The sequence below is a fragment of the Microcebus murinus genome, chromosome 22, assembly GCF_040939455.1.
Source record: "Microcebus murinus isolate Inina chromosome 22, M.murinus_Inina_mat1.0, whole genome shotgun sequence".
Classification (NCBI taxonomy): Eukaryota; Metazoa; Chordata; class Mammalia; order Primates; family Cheirogaleidae; genus Microcebus; species Microcebus murinus.
Window position 1 is genome coordinate 21,341,068 of NC_134125.1, and position 19,035 is coordinate 21,360,102.

General features: G+C 46.0%; 1 protein-coding gene across 4 annotated transcripts in view; it reads left to right on the forward strand.

Annotated features, from left to right (window-relative positions):
* OSBP2 (oxysterol binding protein 2) overlaps nt 1–19,035 on the forward strand; it is a 181,653-nt gene that overhangs the window by 9,981 nt on the left and 152,637 nt on the right. For 2 of the 4 annotated variants that reach the window (XM_012763938.3, XM_012763939.3), the window contains exon 1: nt 6,694–7,337. In XM_012763938.3, the coding sequence (XP_012619392.1) occupies nt 6,703–7,337 (635 nt within the window). In that variant the 5' untranslated portion in view covers nt 6,694–6,702. Of the gene's footprint in view, nt 1–4,615; nt 6,126–6,693; nt 7,338–19,035 lie in introns of those variants that run through there. The other 2 variants (XM_012763940.3, XM_075996700.1) reach the window with 2 other exon arrangements.

Genomic DNA, 19,035 nt, shown 5'->3' on the forward strand with positions numbered 1-19,035 from the left:
ACTCTGGAACAACATGGGTTTTAACTGCATGGGTCCACTTCCATGTGGATTTTTTTTTTTTCAACCAAACGTGGGTGGAAATCCTTGGATACAGAGGGCTGACTTTTCATATCCTGGGTTCCATGGGTTCTGCAGGGCTGACTGTGGGACTTGAGTATCTGTGGAGTTTGATATACTGGGGTCTCCTGGGACCAGTCCGCCATGTATACTCAGTCATTCATCCTTTTTTTTTTTTTTGAGACAGAGTCTCACTCTGTTGCCCGGGCTAGAGTGAGTGCCGTGGCGTCAGCCTAGCTCACAGCAACCTCAAACTCCTGGGCTCAAGCCATCCTCCTGCCTCAGCCTCCTAAGTAGCTGGGACTACAGGCATGTACCATCATGTCTGGCTAATTTTTTTTCTATGTATTTTTAGTTGGTCAATTCATTTCTTTCTATTTTTTAGTAGAGGTGGGGTCTCACTCTTGCTCAGGCTGGTCTGGAACTCCTGAGCTCAAATGATCCTCCTCAGCCTTTCAGAGTGCTAAGATTACAGGTGTGAGCCACCGCCCCTGGCCTATTCAGTCATTCGTCCTTAAATACAAAGAAATGTGTTGTTAGGCAACTTTGTTTCTGTGTGAACTTTGTAGGGCATACAGTAAGTGCTCCCTTAATATTGTCAATTGATTCTTGGAAACTTTGATTTTAAGCAAAATGCCACATAATACAATTATTTTTACCATAGGGTAATTGATATAAATAAGAGTTAAGTTCCTATGGCATATTTCTGGTCACAAAAATATCACCAAGCTTCTAAATAAAGACTCCAAACATTTCTAATATTAAACATTGAAATAAATGTGATGTATACATACACTCAAGAAAGATTAATAAAAGCAAGTAAGATAATTATTTACCTTAGTTCACTTCAGGGTCTCGGGTGGCCAGAGCGTGTCCTGGCAGCACAGGGCACAAGGAAAGAGCCAACCCTGGGCAGGCGCCATCCCATTGCAGGGATGCATGCACATGCGCGCGCGCACACACACACACACACACACACACACATTCAGACTGGAACAATTTAGACGTGCCAGTGAACCTAATGTGCACATCTTTGGCATGTGGGAGGAAACTGGAGTACTTGGAGAAAACCCACACAGACATGGGGAGAATATGCAAACTCCACACAGACAGTGGGCCCAGCAGGGAATCAATATTTTTTCTCATCAATGTTACAATTGAAAGGGCATTGAACGAAATGACGTTATTCTAGGACCGGCTATACTTGCACAAACCTAGTTGGTATAGCCTACTGCATACCTAGGCTAAACATATGTAAACATAGAAAAGATACAGTGAAAATATGGTATTATGATATTATGGGACCATTATTGTATATGCAGTCTGTTGTTGATCAAGACATCATTATGTGGTTCATGACTGTACCATAGATGGGGTGATTATAATGGTAAACTGTAGACTGAGTGACAGAGAGAAATTTATTTTTCACTGTTCTGGAGACTGGGAAGTCCAATGTCAAGGTGCCAGCCTATTCAGTTTCTGGTGGGGGCTCTCTTCCTGACTTGCAGATGGCTGCCTTGCTGTGTCCTCGTTTGTGAGAACGGAGAGAAAGCAAGCTCTCTGGTGTTTCTTCTTATAAAGACACTAATCCTATTGGATTAGGGTCCTATGTTATACTCTCAATTAACCTTAATTGCTTCCTTATTCCAAATATTAATACAGTCATACTGGGAGTTAGGGCTTCAACATACGATTTTAGGGGGATACAATATAGTTGATAAAATCTCATCTGTGCTCCATATTGCCCAATTTGTCATCAAAATGTATTTTTTATTGTTTGTTTTAATCAGGAAACAGGTTCATACATTGCATCTGGTTAATATGTCTTTTTAAAATTGATAACATTGTTTTCTATTCCCATCTTTTTCCCAGGCCATGACTCTATTGAATAAAATTGGTCATTTCTATGTAGATTTTCCTGTTTGGGGGATTTGACTAATTGATTCATTGGGTAATTTAGCACATTCCTCTGTCCCCTGAATTTTTTTTTTTTTTTTTTTTTTGAGACAGAGTCTCGCTTGTTGCCCAGGCTATAGTGAGTGCCATGGCGTCAGCTTAGCTCACAGCAACCTCAAACTCCTGGGCTCAAGTAATCCTTCTGCCTCAGCCTCCCGAGTAGCTGGGACTACAGGCATGTGCCACCATGCCCAGCTAATTTTTTATATATATATAAGTTGGCCAATTAATTTCTTTCTATTTATAGTAGAGACGGGGTCTCACTCGTGCTCAGGCTGGTTTCGAACTCCTGACCTCGAGCAATCCGCCTGCCTCGGCCTCCCAGAGTGCTAGGATTACAGGCGTGAGCCACCGCGCCCGGCCTGAATTTTTAAAATACTGATTGAGCTAGAAGCTTGATTAGATTCAGGTTTAATTTTTTTCTTGGAGGAGGGTCTGGTATAAAAATAATCATAGGTGGTGCTGTGTGTTTCCTAACTGGGTCACATCAGGAGGCACACAGTGTCCTGTCATCATACTTTTGGTGATCCTAAGATTGCTCAGTAGATTCAGCTGCTGTCAGCCGGATCCTTTATGAAGTTCCCTCCTAACCCTGTCACTTAATAGCTATTGACGATCATTACCTTGATCCATTACGGTATTTCATTAGGAGTTGGCAAAAGATGGGTTTTTTTTTCCTAATTCTATCATTCCTTCTGCATTTATTAGCCAATTCTTCTATAAAAATTTTCCTTTCATAAACTCTGATTATTATGAGATTCAGTTTGTACAACAAAGGCAGGATACAAACTTAATACTTTCCCTTTATCCGTTTGGAATAATGAATTGATAACTGTAGTGACCTCCAAATATGACCAATGATGTTTTTTTCATTTTGTTTTTTGTAACTTCAGGAACTTGAAGGTTTAGTTTCTGAATTTTTATATAGTTTCAACCCATTGTAGTCATTATTCTTTTTGCTCAAATTGTTCCATCTTTAGCCAGTGGGTGCCCCTTTAAGTTGGCTCTTAAGTGCTATTGACATAACAGTGGTCTTGAATAGCCTCTTTACTTTTTTTTTTTTGGCATGACACAAAAATATTAATGAAAAAATTGGTCATTTGTATGTGTAATAAGCCTACTTACTACATTTTCTTACTAAGTGTCTAGGATCACAGTTCATGCATTTTCCTTGCCTAGATCCCTTAATTCTGTTACTTAGAAATGATAAAGGTGTGGCTGAAGTCGTCCGGAGACACGAGATTCATCCAGGTGACTTAAGCCTCTTTACTTTCTAGCATGACTAAATTACCCAGGCAGGCTCAACTTGCATATCTCCTGCACCAGACTTGGCATCAGTCATTTCTCCAAGGGGAAAGGGCTGGTCTTTTATTTATTTTTACTTTTTGTTTTGTAAGAGACAGAGTTTCTGTCCACGCTATTGCTCAGGCTGGAGTGCAGTGTCACAATCATAGCTCACTGCAGCCTTGAACTCCTGGGCTCAAGCTGCCTCAGCCTTCTAAGTAGTTGGGACTACAGGCATGTGCCACCACTCCTAGCTAATTTTTTATGTTTTAACATTTTTTGTAGAGGCCAGGCATGGTGGCTCACGCCTGTAATCCTAGCACTGTGGGAGACCAAGGCGGGTGGATTGCTCAAGGTCAGGAGTTCAAAACCAGCCTGAGCAAGAGCGAGACCCCGTCTCTACTAAAAATAGAGAGAAATTAGCCAGACAACTAAAAATATATAGAAAAAATTAGCCGGGCATGGTGGCACATGCCTGTAGTCCCAGCTACTTGGGAGGCTGAGGCAGAAGGATTGCTTGAGCCCAGGAGTTTTTTTTTTTTTTTTTTTAATTTTTTGTTGGCCAATTAATTTCTTTGTATTTATAGTAGAGACGGGGTCTCACTCTTGCTCAGGCTGGTTTTGAACTCCTGACCTTGAGCAATCCGCCCGCCTCGGCCTCCCAAGAGCTAGGATTACAGGCGTGAGCCACAGCGCCCGGCCTAGCCCAGGAGTTTTGAGGTTGCTGTGAGCTAGGCTGACATCATGGCACTCTAGCCCGGGCAACAGAGTGAGACTCTGTCTCAAAAAATAAAACATAAAAAAATAAAATTTTTTGTAGATGGGGTTTTGCTATATTGCCCAGGCTGCTCTTGTATTCCTGGCCTCAAGCAATCCTCCTGCCTCAGCCTCCTAAATCACTGAGATTACAGAGGTGAGCCATGCCCAGCTACTTATAAAGTAAAAAATTACCCTTGTCCCAGGAGCCCTACTTTCTGTAAGCTAAAGAACATTCCTTGCAGTGTGGTGTTTACTCAGCTCTGTTCCATTTCCTGCCCTACTCTTCTAAATGTGATGTGCTATTTATTTATCATTTCCCAGACAAGCTGTTCTCTCCCAATTTGGGACTTTGTGTATGCTGGTTCCTTTGCCTTGAATGTCCTTCCACTCATCCCTCAGACTCAGTGCTACCTTGTCCCTTCTGTGACTCCTTCTTTACTCACTCTGGCAGAACTAATGGCTTAGGCCCCGTCATCTTAGGGGGCTTGGCTATTTATTGCCACAGACAAAACATAGCATTAAATATTTGTTTATTAGACAGTTTCCCTTCTTGAGGATTGCAAACATATCTGATGCATACATAGCAGGCACTGAGCTTTGCCCATTAGAGTGGCCATTTCCCAAGCTTGTCAGGCGTGGTCTCATCTCTTTCTGCTTTGGCCTCTGTTTATTCGTTTCACCAAACATTTCACAGAGCACCTTCTAGTTAAGTAACTAGAGAATATTTACTGACCACCTACTATGCCAAATGTTCTTTACATACATGATGTTATTACACCTGAGAGGTAGGCATTATTATCCTGGTTTTATAGATGAACAAGAGGAAGCTCAGTGGGGTGGCTGAAGGCCCATAGCTAGGGAGTGGCTGAGTTGGGATTTCCTTAGTGAGTCTGGCTCCTAAAGCCGAAGATTTCCCTTCCACATCACTGTCCATCAAAATGTGCTCCATGATCCACCCACATCCAAAACCCCCATGGAACTCCTTAAAGTACATGCTCCTAGATGCCACCTCACACCTACTGAATCAGAATATCAGGCAGATGGGGATGGGAAACTGAATTTCTAATAAGCCTCCTTGGGTGATTTTACATAATTATTATTAATTTTTAATGGGGGAAACATAAACACAGACATTCAAAAGGTTCAAAGAATATAGGTGAAAAGCAAGCATTCCACCCTGTTTCCCAGTTGCCCAGTTCTGCTGTCTTCCAGTGCTCCCCAGAGGCAATAACTTTTCCTTGGGGTGACTCAGCACACTGAAGTTTAAGGGCTACCATTGTATAGACCAAGATGGGCAGGTCTCTGCACTCCAGAGCTTACAGCAAAATTGCAGGTAAGACCACCATTCAAGGACAAATGCCCCAGGAAGGGGTCTCAGAGTTACCAGCAAAGGTGCCAGGGATGCCTGCTCAGTGTCTACACCTCCTGTTTCTAGGACTTTCCAGTCTGCTTCCTTCTAGTCACTACTTCATGTAGGAGGCAGTCCCTGCACAGGTCATCTTGTCAAAAGCAAAAACCAGGAAGGGATGAGTGGGTAAGGAGAGAGTAAGACACCAGATGAGCTAAGGGAGAGGTCTCAGCTGGAAGGGTCTTGGCAGAAAGAAGCCCAATATCCAGTCTTTCAACTTGCACTGCTGATTATTTGTATTAATAGTAACTATCAGCTTTTCCCGCTTTCCATAGATTCTTTCAAATCAGCGATGTTTAATCTTTCTGAGGTCACAGACTATTTTGGAAATTCCATGAAAACTACGGACTTTCTCTCCAAAAAAATGCAGACAGGTAAACCTCAACAACTACTGTGAAAGCTTCACGGACCACCAGCCCACCAAGGGATACCAAGAGGTCCAAGTCAAGAATGCTGCTTTTAGGTGTGTTGCCTGTTGTACTAAAACGCTTCGTTTACAAAAATTCTTTCTATATTCGTTTACAGAACCTGAATGATGTCGCCACTTGCAGCGAACTGCACTGGCATGAACCATAGGCCAGCTGGCCCAAGAGGTGGAGGAGGCAGCGGCGATGGTGGCTTGGGGCCGCCGCCCCTGGTGGCCGCAAAGACCCACAGACAGGTAATGGCTGCTATGGGGGTTGGGAAGCAGTTTCCTCAGCTTCTATCTAGCGCCGCCCAGCTGGCTCCTGTGCTTCGGGCGCATCTCGTGGGTTCTGAGTGCTGCACCTACTCCCCGTTCCCCTTTCCCGGGTTGTGGGGAGCTAACCCGCCCCAGCCGGGGTGGAGATGGGGGGCGTCGGCGCAGGGCCCCGTGGGCAGAGCTGCGCTGGGAGCCGGCAGGCTCCACATTCATCATTGTTCCTCCAGCGCCTGGCACGGGTAGGACCGCAGGCAGGGATGGTGGCCTGAAGCGCGCCGTGCCTTCCGCGTCGCCGGCCCGCGGAGCTGTCGGCCCACAGGTGTTTCCAGGGCTCCTTCCAAAGGCCGGACCAAGGCAGGAAGCAGGGGCCGAGCCGAGCCGACGGCTGGCCGGGAGGACAGCAGCCGGTGGGCGCGGGCGGGCGCGGGGCGCACAGGGCAGCGGAGGGACCTGCGCGCGCTCCCGCCGCGCGCCGCGCGCACGTGACGGCGCCCCCGCCCCCGGCCCGTCCCCCGCCCCCACTGCCCGCTCAGCCGCGCTCGGGTCGGCGGGCTCTATGGGGAAAGCGGCCGCTCCGAGCCGAGGCGGGGGCTGCGGCGGCCGCTCCCGCGGGCTGTCGTCGCTGTTCACGGTTGTCCCCTGCCTGTCCTGCCACACGGCGGCGCCGGGCATGAGCACCTCCACGTCCGGCTCCGGGCCGGAGCCCAAGCCTCAGCCCCAGCCAGTGCCCGGACCCGAGCAGGAGTTGCTGTCAGAAGAGGAGTCAGAGCCAGTTTTCGACCCGCTGCCAAGATCGCAGCTTATGATCCAGAGGAAAAACGAGCCAAGACCAGCGGCTGGGCAGGGATTGGACCTGGTGCCGGGGTTGCGGACGGGGTCAGAGTTCGGTCCAGGTGTGAGGATTGGGCCCTTCGCCGAGGCGGCGTCAGAGCAGGTCTCCCCTGGATTGGGGAGCGCGCCCTCGCTCAAACCTGGGTCAGAGGCGCCGGCATTAAAGCCTCTTCAGCGACTTGGACAGGCAAAGACTTATGCTGGGGTTCCAATGTCAGGAAGTGGCGTGACCCCCAGTGCCCCAGTGGCCTCACTGCCTCTGGACAGCTTCAAGGGCTGGCTCCTCAAGTGGACCAACTACCTGAAGGGCTACCAGCGCCGCTGGTTCGTCCTTGGCAATGGCCTGCTGTCTTACTACAGGTATGGAGCCACCAGGGTGGGGCATTTGGGGAGGGAGGGTGGTGATGGTGGTGGTGATGGTGATGGAGGCCTCCAGGGTTGGGGAACATTAGTCGAGGAAGGTTTGGTAGCATGCACTCCAGCAGAAAGAGTAATGCCTCTGGCCAACTGCCAAGGGCTGGGGGCCCTAACCTTTGGCAAAGGTGTATGTGACCTATGGACATGACCTCTGGCAAGCGCGGTTTTAGGGGGCAAATGGGGAGGTGGAGTAAGGGAGTGATCTGGGGTCTCAGTCTCCCTCTGGTCTTGGTAGTTGTGGGGTTTGGGGCAGCTAGCTGGAGTTAACCCTCCACAGCCCTTGCCCTGTTTGGCTCAGGGGCTAAGATCATTGTGTTAGGGATTGGAGGAGGTAGTAACCTTGTTCGGTCCTTAGGACCCACTTATGGGAAGGGCTGCTTGTTCCTCTTCAGGAAGTTACTCCTTTCCTGAGGGGCTGGAAAAGTGGGAGTAACTGCCTTGGCTTTGGTCAGGGCACAGCAGAGTCAGGTGTATTGGACACAGCTCCTGCCCTTCAGGAACCCAACGTGGCATTTTGGGGAGAACCAGGAAGTGTTCTGCTATCTCCTTTCTTTTCTGCTATCTCCTTCCAGAAGCAGAATGGGATTCCAAATCGAAGTCCGGTGGTGAGAGGGCTAACACTAGCCATGTAGGACTTGTTGAAACACAAAGTACTGGGCCTAGCCACTGAGTTTCTGATGCATTGGGCCTAGGGAGGGGCCTGAGGTACAGCTGTTCTAAAAAGTTCCCAGGTGAGGCCTGTGTCGCTGGTCTGGGTGCTGAGAAGCACTGCTTGATTGTTGCCAAAAGGAGGGCCCTGACTTGTTGCTGAAACTCGAGTCACCTCGCTGGCCTCACTCAGCCAACAGTATCCCTTCATCTCACCCACTGCAGGGTTTACATTGTATCCTTCCTAGCCTCTGTGGGACACAGCTTCTAGAAGATTGTCCAGTCTATGATGCCCCTGAGAATTTGGGAGTTCTGCTGAAGTTAAGTGATGGTTACTACTCCAAAACGGGGGGATCACTGACTATCTTTAATTCCTGGCAGGGGAGAAAGCTGGGATGTGTTTCTAATGCCCCCTTCCCATGTGGTATCTTGGTGCCCTTTGGCCCACTCAGTTGCACCATACATATGACATAGAACACGTCCTTAGAGTTAGGAGACTGAGCAAAAGGAGACCCTTTTGCAAATGATGTTTTTTACTCTCACCATACTCTGTCAGTTATGTAAATATTTCACCAGGACAAACACCAATAGGGACCTCCAGTGATTTGCTATAAATGTCACTCTGCTTGAAGGCCAGGGACAAAACACATAGGGCATATCAGCTGTGGACCGTACGCTCCATTTTACTTTCATTCCTTCATTTTATCCTCACAATTGTGCTGTAAAGTGGGTTCCAGTGTTGTCCTGTTGTACAAATGAGGAGTCTTGAGGTTTGAGAAGGTGACGCAGCTCATCATCCGAAGGCACCAGCCCAGGAGGCAGTGGGGAGAGATTCCAATCCAGGCCTCTTGGACTCCAAAGTCTGCAACTGTTCCAGATATGTACTGATGCCCACTCGCCCTTGAGTTCAGCATTTCGGTGTTATCTATAATTACTAGGTACTATTAAACTATAGAGGTCAAGGTAATGTTTATGAGTCTAGAGTTCCACAGTGGCAGGAATGCCTAGTTCTCTATTGGAGGTAAAACCTGACTTCATGCCTTTTTATTTTAATTGGAAAAGCAAAGATGTCCATCTTCTTTTCTTAAAATAACTGTATAAGCAGTTGGCATTTCAAAGTAATCTCAAATGTGCAGATTCTCTGGGTAACTAAGAAAAATTCTTACTGCTTGCTGATAAGGTTGTGGAGACAAATACTCGTTTGGTGGGGAGGAGGGAGTGGGAACAAGTGTCTTTCGTGTGTCCTTCCTTGCACAGTCTGGTAGTATCATTTTTAGATTTCTAGATTCTGAGGTAGGCAAAATTGTTGCTTGACTCACCTGGGTGGAAGGAATGATTTCTGACATTTATTCAGTCCCGTGTTCTCATTTAGTTCATGTGAAGCCAGCGAGGAAAGGAGAACTGAGGCTGAATAGATGAGCTTCAGTGGCCTACCCAGAGACACCCAGCTTGCAGACTGTGTGTCTGAGTGCCGCTGGAGATGCCTAAGTCTCCGTCTGCAGAAAAGGCCCTACTGGTGGAGCCAGAATCACCATTTCAATTGTTTGACACCACTCTCCTGTCCCCTCTTCTGATCAGAATCCCACCTTCTAGACTAGGCATGGCCATCCTGCCAGCAAAGGTCAAGGACTGAGCGTCCAGGCCTGTCGCTCATAATCCTGAGAGTAGCAGGATAGATTCTTGTGTGCTCTGTTTGTGCCCAGCGCCATGCATGCGTGTTATCTTCCCTGGCCTTCTCCAGAGGTTTTTCAAGTGTGTGTGTCTGGGATAGAGGCGAGATTAGGTACTTGTGAACTGAAAACAGAGTGAAAGAATTTTTTATTCATAATCTCTTTCCCTTAGGGGCTTGTAGAAGCAAGCTTGCCTGTGGGAGTGATGTGGCTGGTGGGGAAGGAATTGGAGTCATTTGTCTTGCTAGCTTCCCTTTTGGAAAGACTACCCTCAAATTTTTAATTCTTTTTTTTTTTTGAGACAGAGTCTCGCTTTGTTGCCCAGGCTAGAGTGAGTGCCGTGGCGTCAGCCTAGCTCACAGCAACCTCAAACTCCTGGGCTCGAGTGATCCTTCTGCCTCAGCCTCCCGGGTAGCTGGGACTACAGGCATGCGCCACCATGCCCGGCTAATTTTTTATATATATATCAGTTGGCCAATTAATTTCTTTCTATTTATAGTAGAGACGGGGTCTCGCTCTTGCTCAGGCTGGTTTTGAACTCCTGACCTTGAGCAATCCGCCCGCCTCGGCCTCCCAAGAGCTAGGATTACAGGCGTGAGCCACAGCGCCCGGCCCAAAATTTTTAATTCTTAACTAAGTGAAGCGTGGTATTTGGAGAAAATGTGGGCACATATTTCTTGTGACTCCTGCCATTCCATCCCATCTTTCAGCCTTCCCTGCTCCAGGATAGGTCTGGTCACCACTCCCTTTCTTCCCTTTTTATTTAGTTTTATCTCATCTATACAATTCCTTTTCTTCTTTTTTTTAGAGGCAGAGTTTTGCTCTGTTGCCCAGGCTGCAGTGCAGTGGTGTAATCATAGCTGACTGCACCCTTGAACTCCTGGACTCAAGCAATCCTCCTGCTGCAGCCTCTGAAGTACAGGCACATGCTGCCACAACCAGCTAATTAAAATTTTTTTTGTAGAAATGGGGTCTTGCTATGTAGCCCAGGCTGGTCTCAAACTCTTGGCCAAAAGTGGTCCTCTTGCCTCAGCCTCCCAAAGTGTAGGGTTATAGGTGTGAGCGCCCATGCCCAACCTACATGCAAAGTTTAAGAGCCCATTTTTTTTTTTTTTTTTTTTTTGAGACAGAGTCTCACTCTGTTGCCCAGGCTAGAGTGAGTGCCGTGGTGTCAGCCTAGCTCACAGCAACCTCAAACTCCTGGGCTCAGGTGATCCTCCTGCCTCAGCCTCCCGAGTAGCTGGGACTACAGGCATGCGCCACCATGCCCGGCTAATTTTTTCTATATATATTAGTTGGCCAATTAATTTCTTTCTATTGATAGTAGAGACGGGGTCTCACTCTTGCTCAGGCTAGTTTCGAACTCCTGACCTCGAGCAATCCGCCCGCCTCGGCCTGCCAGAGTGCTAGGATTACAGGCATGAGCCACCGCGCCTGGCAAGAGCCCATATTTTTATTGCAATCATTTTTAACTTTATAAAAGGATGTATATTAATATATACACACAGAGTATACAGGTTTTATGGGACTTATTTTGACTGCTGTATAAAGTCCAGGCTATGAGTAGGTAGCACTTTTTTTATGCATTTTCCTGTTGATGGTTATTATGAAAATTCCTATACATGCGCAGGAGTTTCTCTTGGGTAAAATTGCTGGGTTGTAGAGAAATGTGAATGTTTACCTTATATAATGCCAAACTGTCTACCAAAGCAGTTGTATTAATACCAATTTTCACTCCCACCAGCAATGAATAAGAAGTCTGTATATCTATATTCTTGGCTACACTTGGTATCATCAGCATTGATTTTTGCCAATCAAACACACATACTGTGGGATCTCATTGTAGTCTTGACCTGCATTTCAAATTTCCATTATTTTTACCTTAATAGAAAAAGAACAGTGATTTGTGTTAAAATTTTACTTTGAGTGTGTTTTCCTCAGGTACTTCTTGGATTTTGCTTGAGAAGCTCATTTAATTGCTTAAGCTTATTCTAAGGAAGAAAGCACATAGTACCAACAGTTGGACTTAGTAATATTCATATTATCAGGAATTTTAAAAAATGCGTTGTTTTTTTTTTTTTTGTTTTTGTTTTTTGAGACAGGGTCTTGTTCTGTTGCCCAGGCTGGAGTGCAGTGGTGTCATCATAGTTCACTGCAACCTCAAACTCCTGGGCTCAAGTGATCCTCCTGCCTCAGCCTCCTGAGTAGCTGGGACTACAGGCATGTGCCACCACGCCAGGCTAATTTTTCTATTTTTTTTTTAGAGAGATGAGATCTCATTTTTGCTGCTGGGACTATAGGCACACACCACCATGCCTGGGTCAATTTTCTATTTGTTTTAGAGATGGGATCTCATTCTTGCTCAGGCTGGTCTTGAACTCCTGACCTCAAGTGACCCTCCTACCTTGGCCCCCCAAATGCTAGAATTACAGGCGTGAGCTACTGCACCTGGCCAAAAAATGCTCTTTGTAAATATTGTCACATATAAAAAGTATTTCTGGGAAATATCGATAATTGTTGACAGGTTTTTACTTTTTTTCTGACAGTGTGCTAGGAATATAAATAAAACAGAAGATGAGGTTCTTATTTCATTGCTTGGCATTCTTAATTATATGTTTATTTGGATACCAACAAGGAGAATATGGTTTTGTGTTCAAGTTTTTTGTTAGAAAGTTCCCATTGAGAAAATTTCATCCCCAGTATTCATCTCATAGGGAACGTGTAATTACGTACAGTTAGGGAAGAGGTCATGAATGATACAAAATTTTTGAAAGTATTGGCCTCAGCAAGTCCTTATGGACAAAGTGTCTCAAACACAACATTTATCCACATCAGCAACAAAATTGGTTAGGTTAAGCAAACTTCTGTTTTGTGGTATACCAGTGGTCTGTTTGGTAACACTACAAATGACATTTGTTTACTAGGGAATTATTTCAAACAAGCATTTGTTTTAATTTATTTTTTATTCAGACTGATCTATGCTTAGTAATGGCTAAACTACTTAGGGCAAGGAAGGCCTCAAATAAGTCTGGGTCTATGAGAAAGAAGGCTGCAGTCATGTGAAAATAAATTTTGAAAGCCCTTTGGCTAAGGAAGACCATTGAACATTTTGGTGAGCTGCGCCCATCTTGGGGCAGTGACCAGGTAGTAGAAGATAGCACACTACTGAGACATCTTTGCTTCTAGGGTGGATTGTGTATTGACTGCTCCAGTGAGCTCCACGCTCCAAAGCCAACTCTTGTGGAGACTGGACATCAAGAAATATTGAAATATTGTAGGTTTTTTTGTTGTCGTTTTGTTTTTGAGATGGAGTCTCACTCTGTCACACCATCTAGAGTGCAGGAGTGTCATCGTAGCTCACTGTGACTTCAGACTCCTGGGTTTAAGTGATCCTCTGCCTCAGCATCCAGGGTAGCTGAGACTACACATGCATGTCATCACACCTGGCTAATTTCTATTTTTCATGGAGATGGGGTCTTGCTCTTGCTCAGGCTGGTTTTGAACTCCTGACCTTGAGTGATCTTCCTGCCTCAGCCTCACAGAGTGCTAGGATTACAGGCATGAGCCTGGCCGACGTATATTTTCTTAACATTTAGCAGAGGAGCATTGCAAAGAGGTGACAAACGGACTAGCAGCAAATTTTGGAGGAGCGCAATGCACACCAATATTCTTGGTGAGTTCTAGTGACATGAATTGTAATTTTCCCCACAAAACCTGCCTCCTTCTCCTCTTGACTTTCTTGTTTCTATGAATAGCTGAAAACCTCTGAGTCGTGTTTGCTGCCTCCTCCCTCTGTCATCCCACATCAGATGGAATTTCCAAGCCCTGCCTGTCTCTCTCTTCTAGCCCCTCCTTCTCTATCCCCATGGCCACATCATGGTTCTGGTCTGTCTTCTGCCTACCTAGTGTCCTAGCTTCCAGCTTCTGTCCTGAATAGTGTGTCCCTGCTGTGGTGCTAGCTCCCACCCCAAAGGCCCTGGGGTTGTCTCACTTTGTCTAGGATTCTCTTTCAACAGTGCAATCTCCCATGTAAGTATCCCCCTGCATTGAATTTATCCTGTTTGAAATACCTACAGTGGACCGGATGTGATGGCTCACACCTGTAATCCTAACACTCTGGGAGGCCAAGGCGGGTGGATCATTTGAGTTCAGGATCAAGACCAGCCTGAATAAGAGCGAGACCCCGTCTCTACTAAAAATAGAAACACATTAAAGAAATTAGCTAGACAACTAAAAATATATAGAAAATATTTAGCCAGGCATGGTGGCACTTGCCTGTAGTGCCAGCTACTTGGGAGGCTGAGGCAGCAGGATTGCTTGAGCCCAGGAGTCTGAGGTTGCTGTGAGCTAGGCTGATGCCATGGCACTCACGCTAGCCTGGGCAACAAAGTGAGACTCTGGGGAAAAAAACCCATAAAATATATTAAAAAAAAAAAAAAAAAAGAAATATCTACAGTGACACTGACTGATCCAAGGACCAGGTCTTCCTCCTCTGGGAGTTTATAGGATGTATCTCTGGGCATCTCTTCAGACAACTTTGTGCCAAGGGGAAGCCATGGCCAAGTTTGGCATTTTCTTTGTTTTCCACCTAGAGCCTCACACAGTAATTCACCACTGATACGCTCTCTGTAGCTTGGTTAGTCTGCGAATGGATGCGTGAGGAAATGAATGAGAATTGCCTGTGAGTTTGAGATTTCAGGAAGCCAAGTATATTAGTGCCAAATTGGATATTTCTTAATTTGTCTTCAATTTCAAGTTTTTGCTGCAATGAGATTAGGAAGAGAAATAGCAGATTACAGGCTTAAACCAGGAGTCCCAGAAAAGCAAGAGTTAGGAAATGTGGGTACAATATGTTGATGGTTTGCATGTGTTGCATAGGCTACTTGATGAACCAATAGCTTATTTCTGTGGTCCTCATTTGCATTTCCATAGGATTGCAAATATTAGTACTTGTGGTCTGTATATACCTAGAGTGATTTGTCCCTTTGTAAAGTTGGCAGTGGCTGGGGTAATGGGGAGCAAAGATAAAGCTTTTAAAAGGACTTTTCTTGATCTTATAGGTCTTTAAACTAGTTTCGGGGCACCTGAGGGTTTGCTTTGCCTGTGTTTGTTACACAGGCAAGACCTTGTCAGAAGCAGGCCATGAATTAAAGAAGAGGCTTTTGCCCTAAAATGTTAGATCCAATTGGATAACAGAACCTTCCATCTGTGGAGTACTCTGCAGGTGTCTGAGTGATTTCCAGCTCACAGTTCCAGTGAGGGAATGCTGGTATTGGTCATCTACCTTGTTATGTTGAGGAAAAAGTGGAAACTCACAGACAGCACCAGGACTCACAGTCTTCTGACTCAGCCCACGCAAGGTGTCCACCCATATCACATTAGGGAGACTCCTCACTTAGGTCCTGGGTCAGAGGTCTCCAAGACTAACCCAAGATTCAGTGAATCACTAGGAGGACTCACAGGACTGAGCGTATAGTTGTATTCACAGCTGTGCCTTATTGTAATGAAAAGCTGTAAACGAAGCACAATCAGCAAAGAAAGAGAAAAGGTGCGTGGGGTAAGTGGTGGTGGTGGGGAGCCAGGTGCAAGCTCCCAAGAGTCTTCTCCCAGGAGAGTCACACAAGATATAATTAATTCCTCCAGTAACAAGTTGTGATAACATGTGTGAAATGTTGCCAACCAGGGAAGCTTGTTAGTGTCTCAGAGCCCAGGGTTTTTACTGGGGGGCTGATCATGTGGGCACCCTCTACTTGGCATTTACCCAAACTCCAGATGCACAGAAGAAAAGCAGATATTTAGCATAAATCACATTGTTTGTACAAACAGTTTAGGCACAGTGTGCCGTCGTTAGGGAATGGCAGGAACCCTCCCCAAATCCAAGCTCCCGGACGACAACCAAAGGCCAGCCTCGGAAGCAGGCCTGTCAAAAGATGGACAGTCTCAGGCCTGCTGTGTGAACTCTTTTCTGCACAGGTCTGACCTCCTCCTTCCTGGCGGACTTTAGTGATGTCAGGGTAAGGACTAGCACTTCACTCTGGTTGGGGCACAGTGAGTGCCTATAGTCATCTCTGAGTGATGGCGTGGCTTCTTGTTTCCTATCAGAGAGAGCCACATGCCAGTCTTGCAGGGTGTCTAACACACGGCACAGTCTGCTGCTGTATGTGCCAAGTGCCTTCTCTGTGGAGTGTCTGGCCACCTGGTTGGCTCTTTATTGCTTCATAGACACTTTTCTGATGTAGACCATCCCCAAGGCCGTCTGACAGTTGGTTTTTGCATATGACTGGGGTACACTTAACCACAGGGCCCTCCTTCCTTCCCAGTATTTTTGTGCCTTTGGTGAAATGTCTACTGTGAGTTCTTCAGCTGCTACTGAACCTTGTTCCTTTCTCAGGGAGGGTCTGTTAATCCAAGATTGGGGCCCAATGAGTAATCTGAAACGATAGTGATAGTGAGCATACACTAGCTTTAGTTATATCATTAGTTGATCTCCTGCACTGCCAACAATGTGCAAGCCAGCGTGGGTGACAAACCTGCATACGCACTGTCACACCACTGGAGTGGAGGAGGGGGCAGGATGTCTGTGCACATCCTGGCCGTTCAGTAAGAGGTGGCAGGTTCAGGCGACATACCCTGTGGGAGCCCGGTATTTGAGCATGTGGCTTCTACTTCTTCTGCAGTCTCCTGGGATATAGTTGGCCAATTATGTCAGTAAAGAAAGACAGTGCCCGTGACAAGGGTGTGAAGTTCTTTAAAACAAGATCAATATCTTCTTACCTAAGGGGAAGAAAGATGGAAGAAACGGGCCTGTTGCCTGGGTGACTATGCTGGATGCTGACATGCAGGGAGGAGTTGATGGTAAGAAACACCCCAGAACAAAATCGAAATTGGCAACTTGATATGTGGTAAATCACACATTAGCTGTCACCACATGGAGACGTGGCTTTAAGAGGCCCCTTCCATAGTCATACGCAGGAAGGAAGCTGTCAGTGAGTTTTAGGGTCATCCCAGGTGTTGTGTGCTTCTTTCTCTTATGTGGGACGCTTTTCTGTGTCTGTTTCTATTTTCTAAGAGTTCCAGTCACTTAGTGATGCTTTGTTCCTTTTGGAACCTCATTACATGCTCTGCCACAGCTCTGTACATTTAATACTGATTTAACAATCTTGAATCGCACCATTTGATCTGCACTGCTGGGCCACTGCCTGAAACCAAGAAGAGCGCAGATGGCATTGCTGAGCTTGCATAGGAACTGCCAGATTGTGTTGGCCTTTGAAGCATCAGTAGATACCGCCTTCCTAAAACGTGGTGTGCGGCTTCCCTGGTTTCACCAGATAAAGCCCTGGCTCCAGCACAGTGCTCACTGTCCTTCACAGCTGGGGCTCCACCTCCCTTTCCCTATCATTTATCTTCCTTGGCCTTGACCCCTCTTCTGACCAACTTGCCTTACTCTGCCTTCATTCTGCCTACACATGCCTTTCATTCTCCTGTTCAGATCGTCACACCTACCATCCACTCAGCCAGGAGGACCCCTCCTCATTACTGTTGACATCCTAGCCAGGCAGTCTTAATTCCAGGGTCATCTCAGCATGGACCTACCAGGATTTCTCGGTAATGATCCTCTGGCTGCCCCTTTGTGTATTATGTCATTTGGCCATGCACCCCGTTAGCTGGGTGTTTGCCCATCTCCCTCTATTAGAGCAATACCTCCCTGCTCCTCACCAGAACGTGTGGTCCTGTCTTCTCAGTGTAGTGTCCTCTGGGGTGCTGGGCATAGTGCACTTAATGTACTTTGTTGATTCTCAAATTTCAGTGAAGTGTTTTTATAAAAAATACACTTTGTAATTTTGATCTTTTTCATATAAAGATCCACCATGCAGCCTGGAATATTGTAGTAGCTCACGGGGAATCACTGAATTGCAGGGAGAATGGAGTGACCACAGGGGCTACATGTGGCCCAACTTTTTCAGCCCCCTTTCTAAGGCTTAGCATGAGGCAAGGATATGTGAGGGTATTGAGAGCTCATTGCATGTTTGTTATAAAGAATTTTTTTTTTTTTTTTGAGACAGAGTCTCACTTTGTTGCTCAGGCTAGAGTGCCATGGCGTCAGCCTAGCTTACAGCAACCTCAGTCTCCTGGGCTCAAGCAATCCTACTGCCTCAGCCTCCCGAGTAGCTGGGACTACAGGCATGTCACCATGCCTGGCTAATTTTTTCTATATATATTTTTTAGTTGATCAATTAGTTTCTTTCTATTTTTAGTAGAGACGGGGTCTCACTCAGGCTGGTTTTGAACTCCTGACCTTCAGCAACCCACTTGCCTCGGCCTCCCAGAGTGCTAGGATTACAGGCGTGAGCCACCGCGCCCGGCCTGTTGTAAAGAATTTTAAATGTTTATGAGAGTAAACAGTAGTAGCATGAACCCCTAAGTACCCATTACCTAGTTTCAGTACTTACTTTCACACTAATCCTGTTTCATCTTAATCCCCTTTTCATATCATTTTGAAGTGAACCCCAAATATCATGTTTCACCTGTAACCATTTCAATGTGTATCTCCAAAGGATAAGGATTTTCTTTTCTTTTTTGAGACAGAGTCTTGCTCTGTTGCCTGAGCTAGCGTGCCATGGTGACAGCCTAGCTCACAGCAACCTCAAAACTCCTGGGCTCAAGCAATCCTGCTGCCTCAGCCTCCCGAGTAGCTGGGACTACAGGCATGGTGCAACCATGCCCGGCTAATTTTTCCTATATTTTAGTTGGCCAAATAATTTCTTTGTATTTGTAGTAGAGACAGGGTCTCACTCTTGCTCAGGCTGGTCTCAAACTCCTGACCTTGAGCGAGCCTCCCTCCTTAGCCTCCCAGAGTGCTAAGATTACAGGCGTGTGAGCCACCATGCCCGGCCAGGATAAGGATTTTTAAAAACCTCTCCACAATACCATTGTTACAACTAAAACAAATGAATAGTAGTTCCTTATTATCATCAAATATCCAGTCAGTGTTCACAGTTTCAATAGTTTCAAATGTCATAAATGGGTTTTTTTTGATACATTTGTTTGTATCAGGACCCAAATAAGGCTCACCAATAGAATTTCCCACAGTCTGGATTTTGCTGATCATATTCTCTTGGCGTAAGTAATCATGTTCCTCTGTCCTCTGTAATTTCTTACTTTGACAGATGGATCTAGAGACTTGATCAGGGGGTGGTTTGTTCTTCCATAAGGAGCTCATAATGCCTGGTGGCTTTTCTTTTTGTGACGTTAGCAGCTGGTGATCAATCTCAGTCTAATTCTATCACCTCATCTTCATTTATTAGCAGGAATACGTCTGTAAA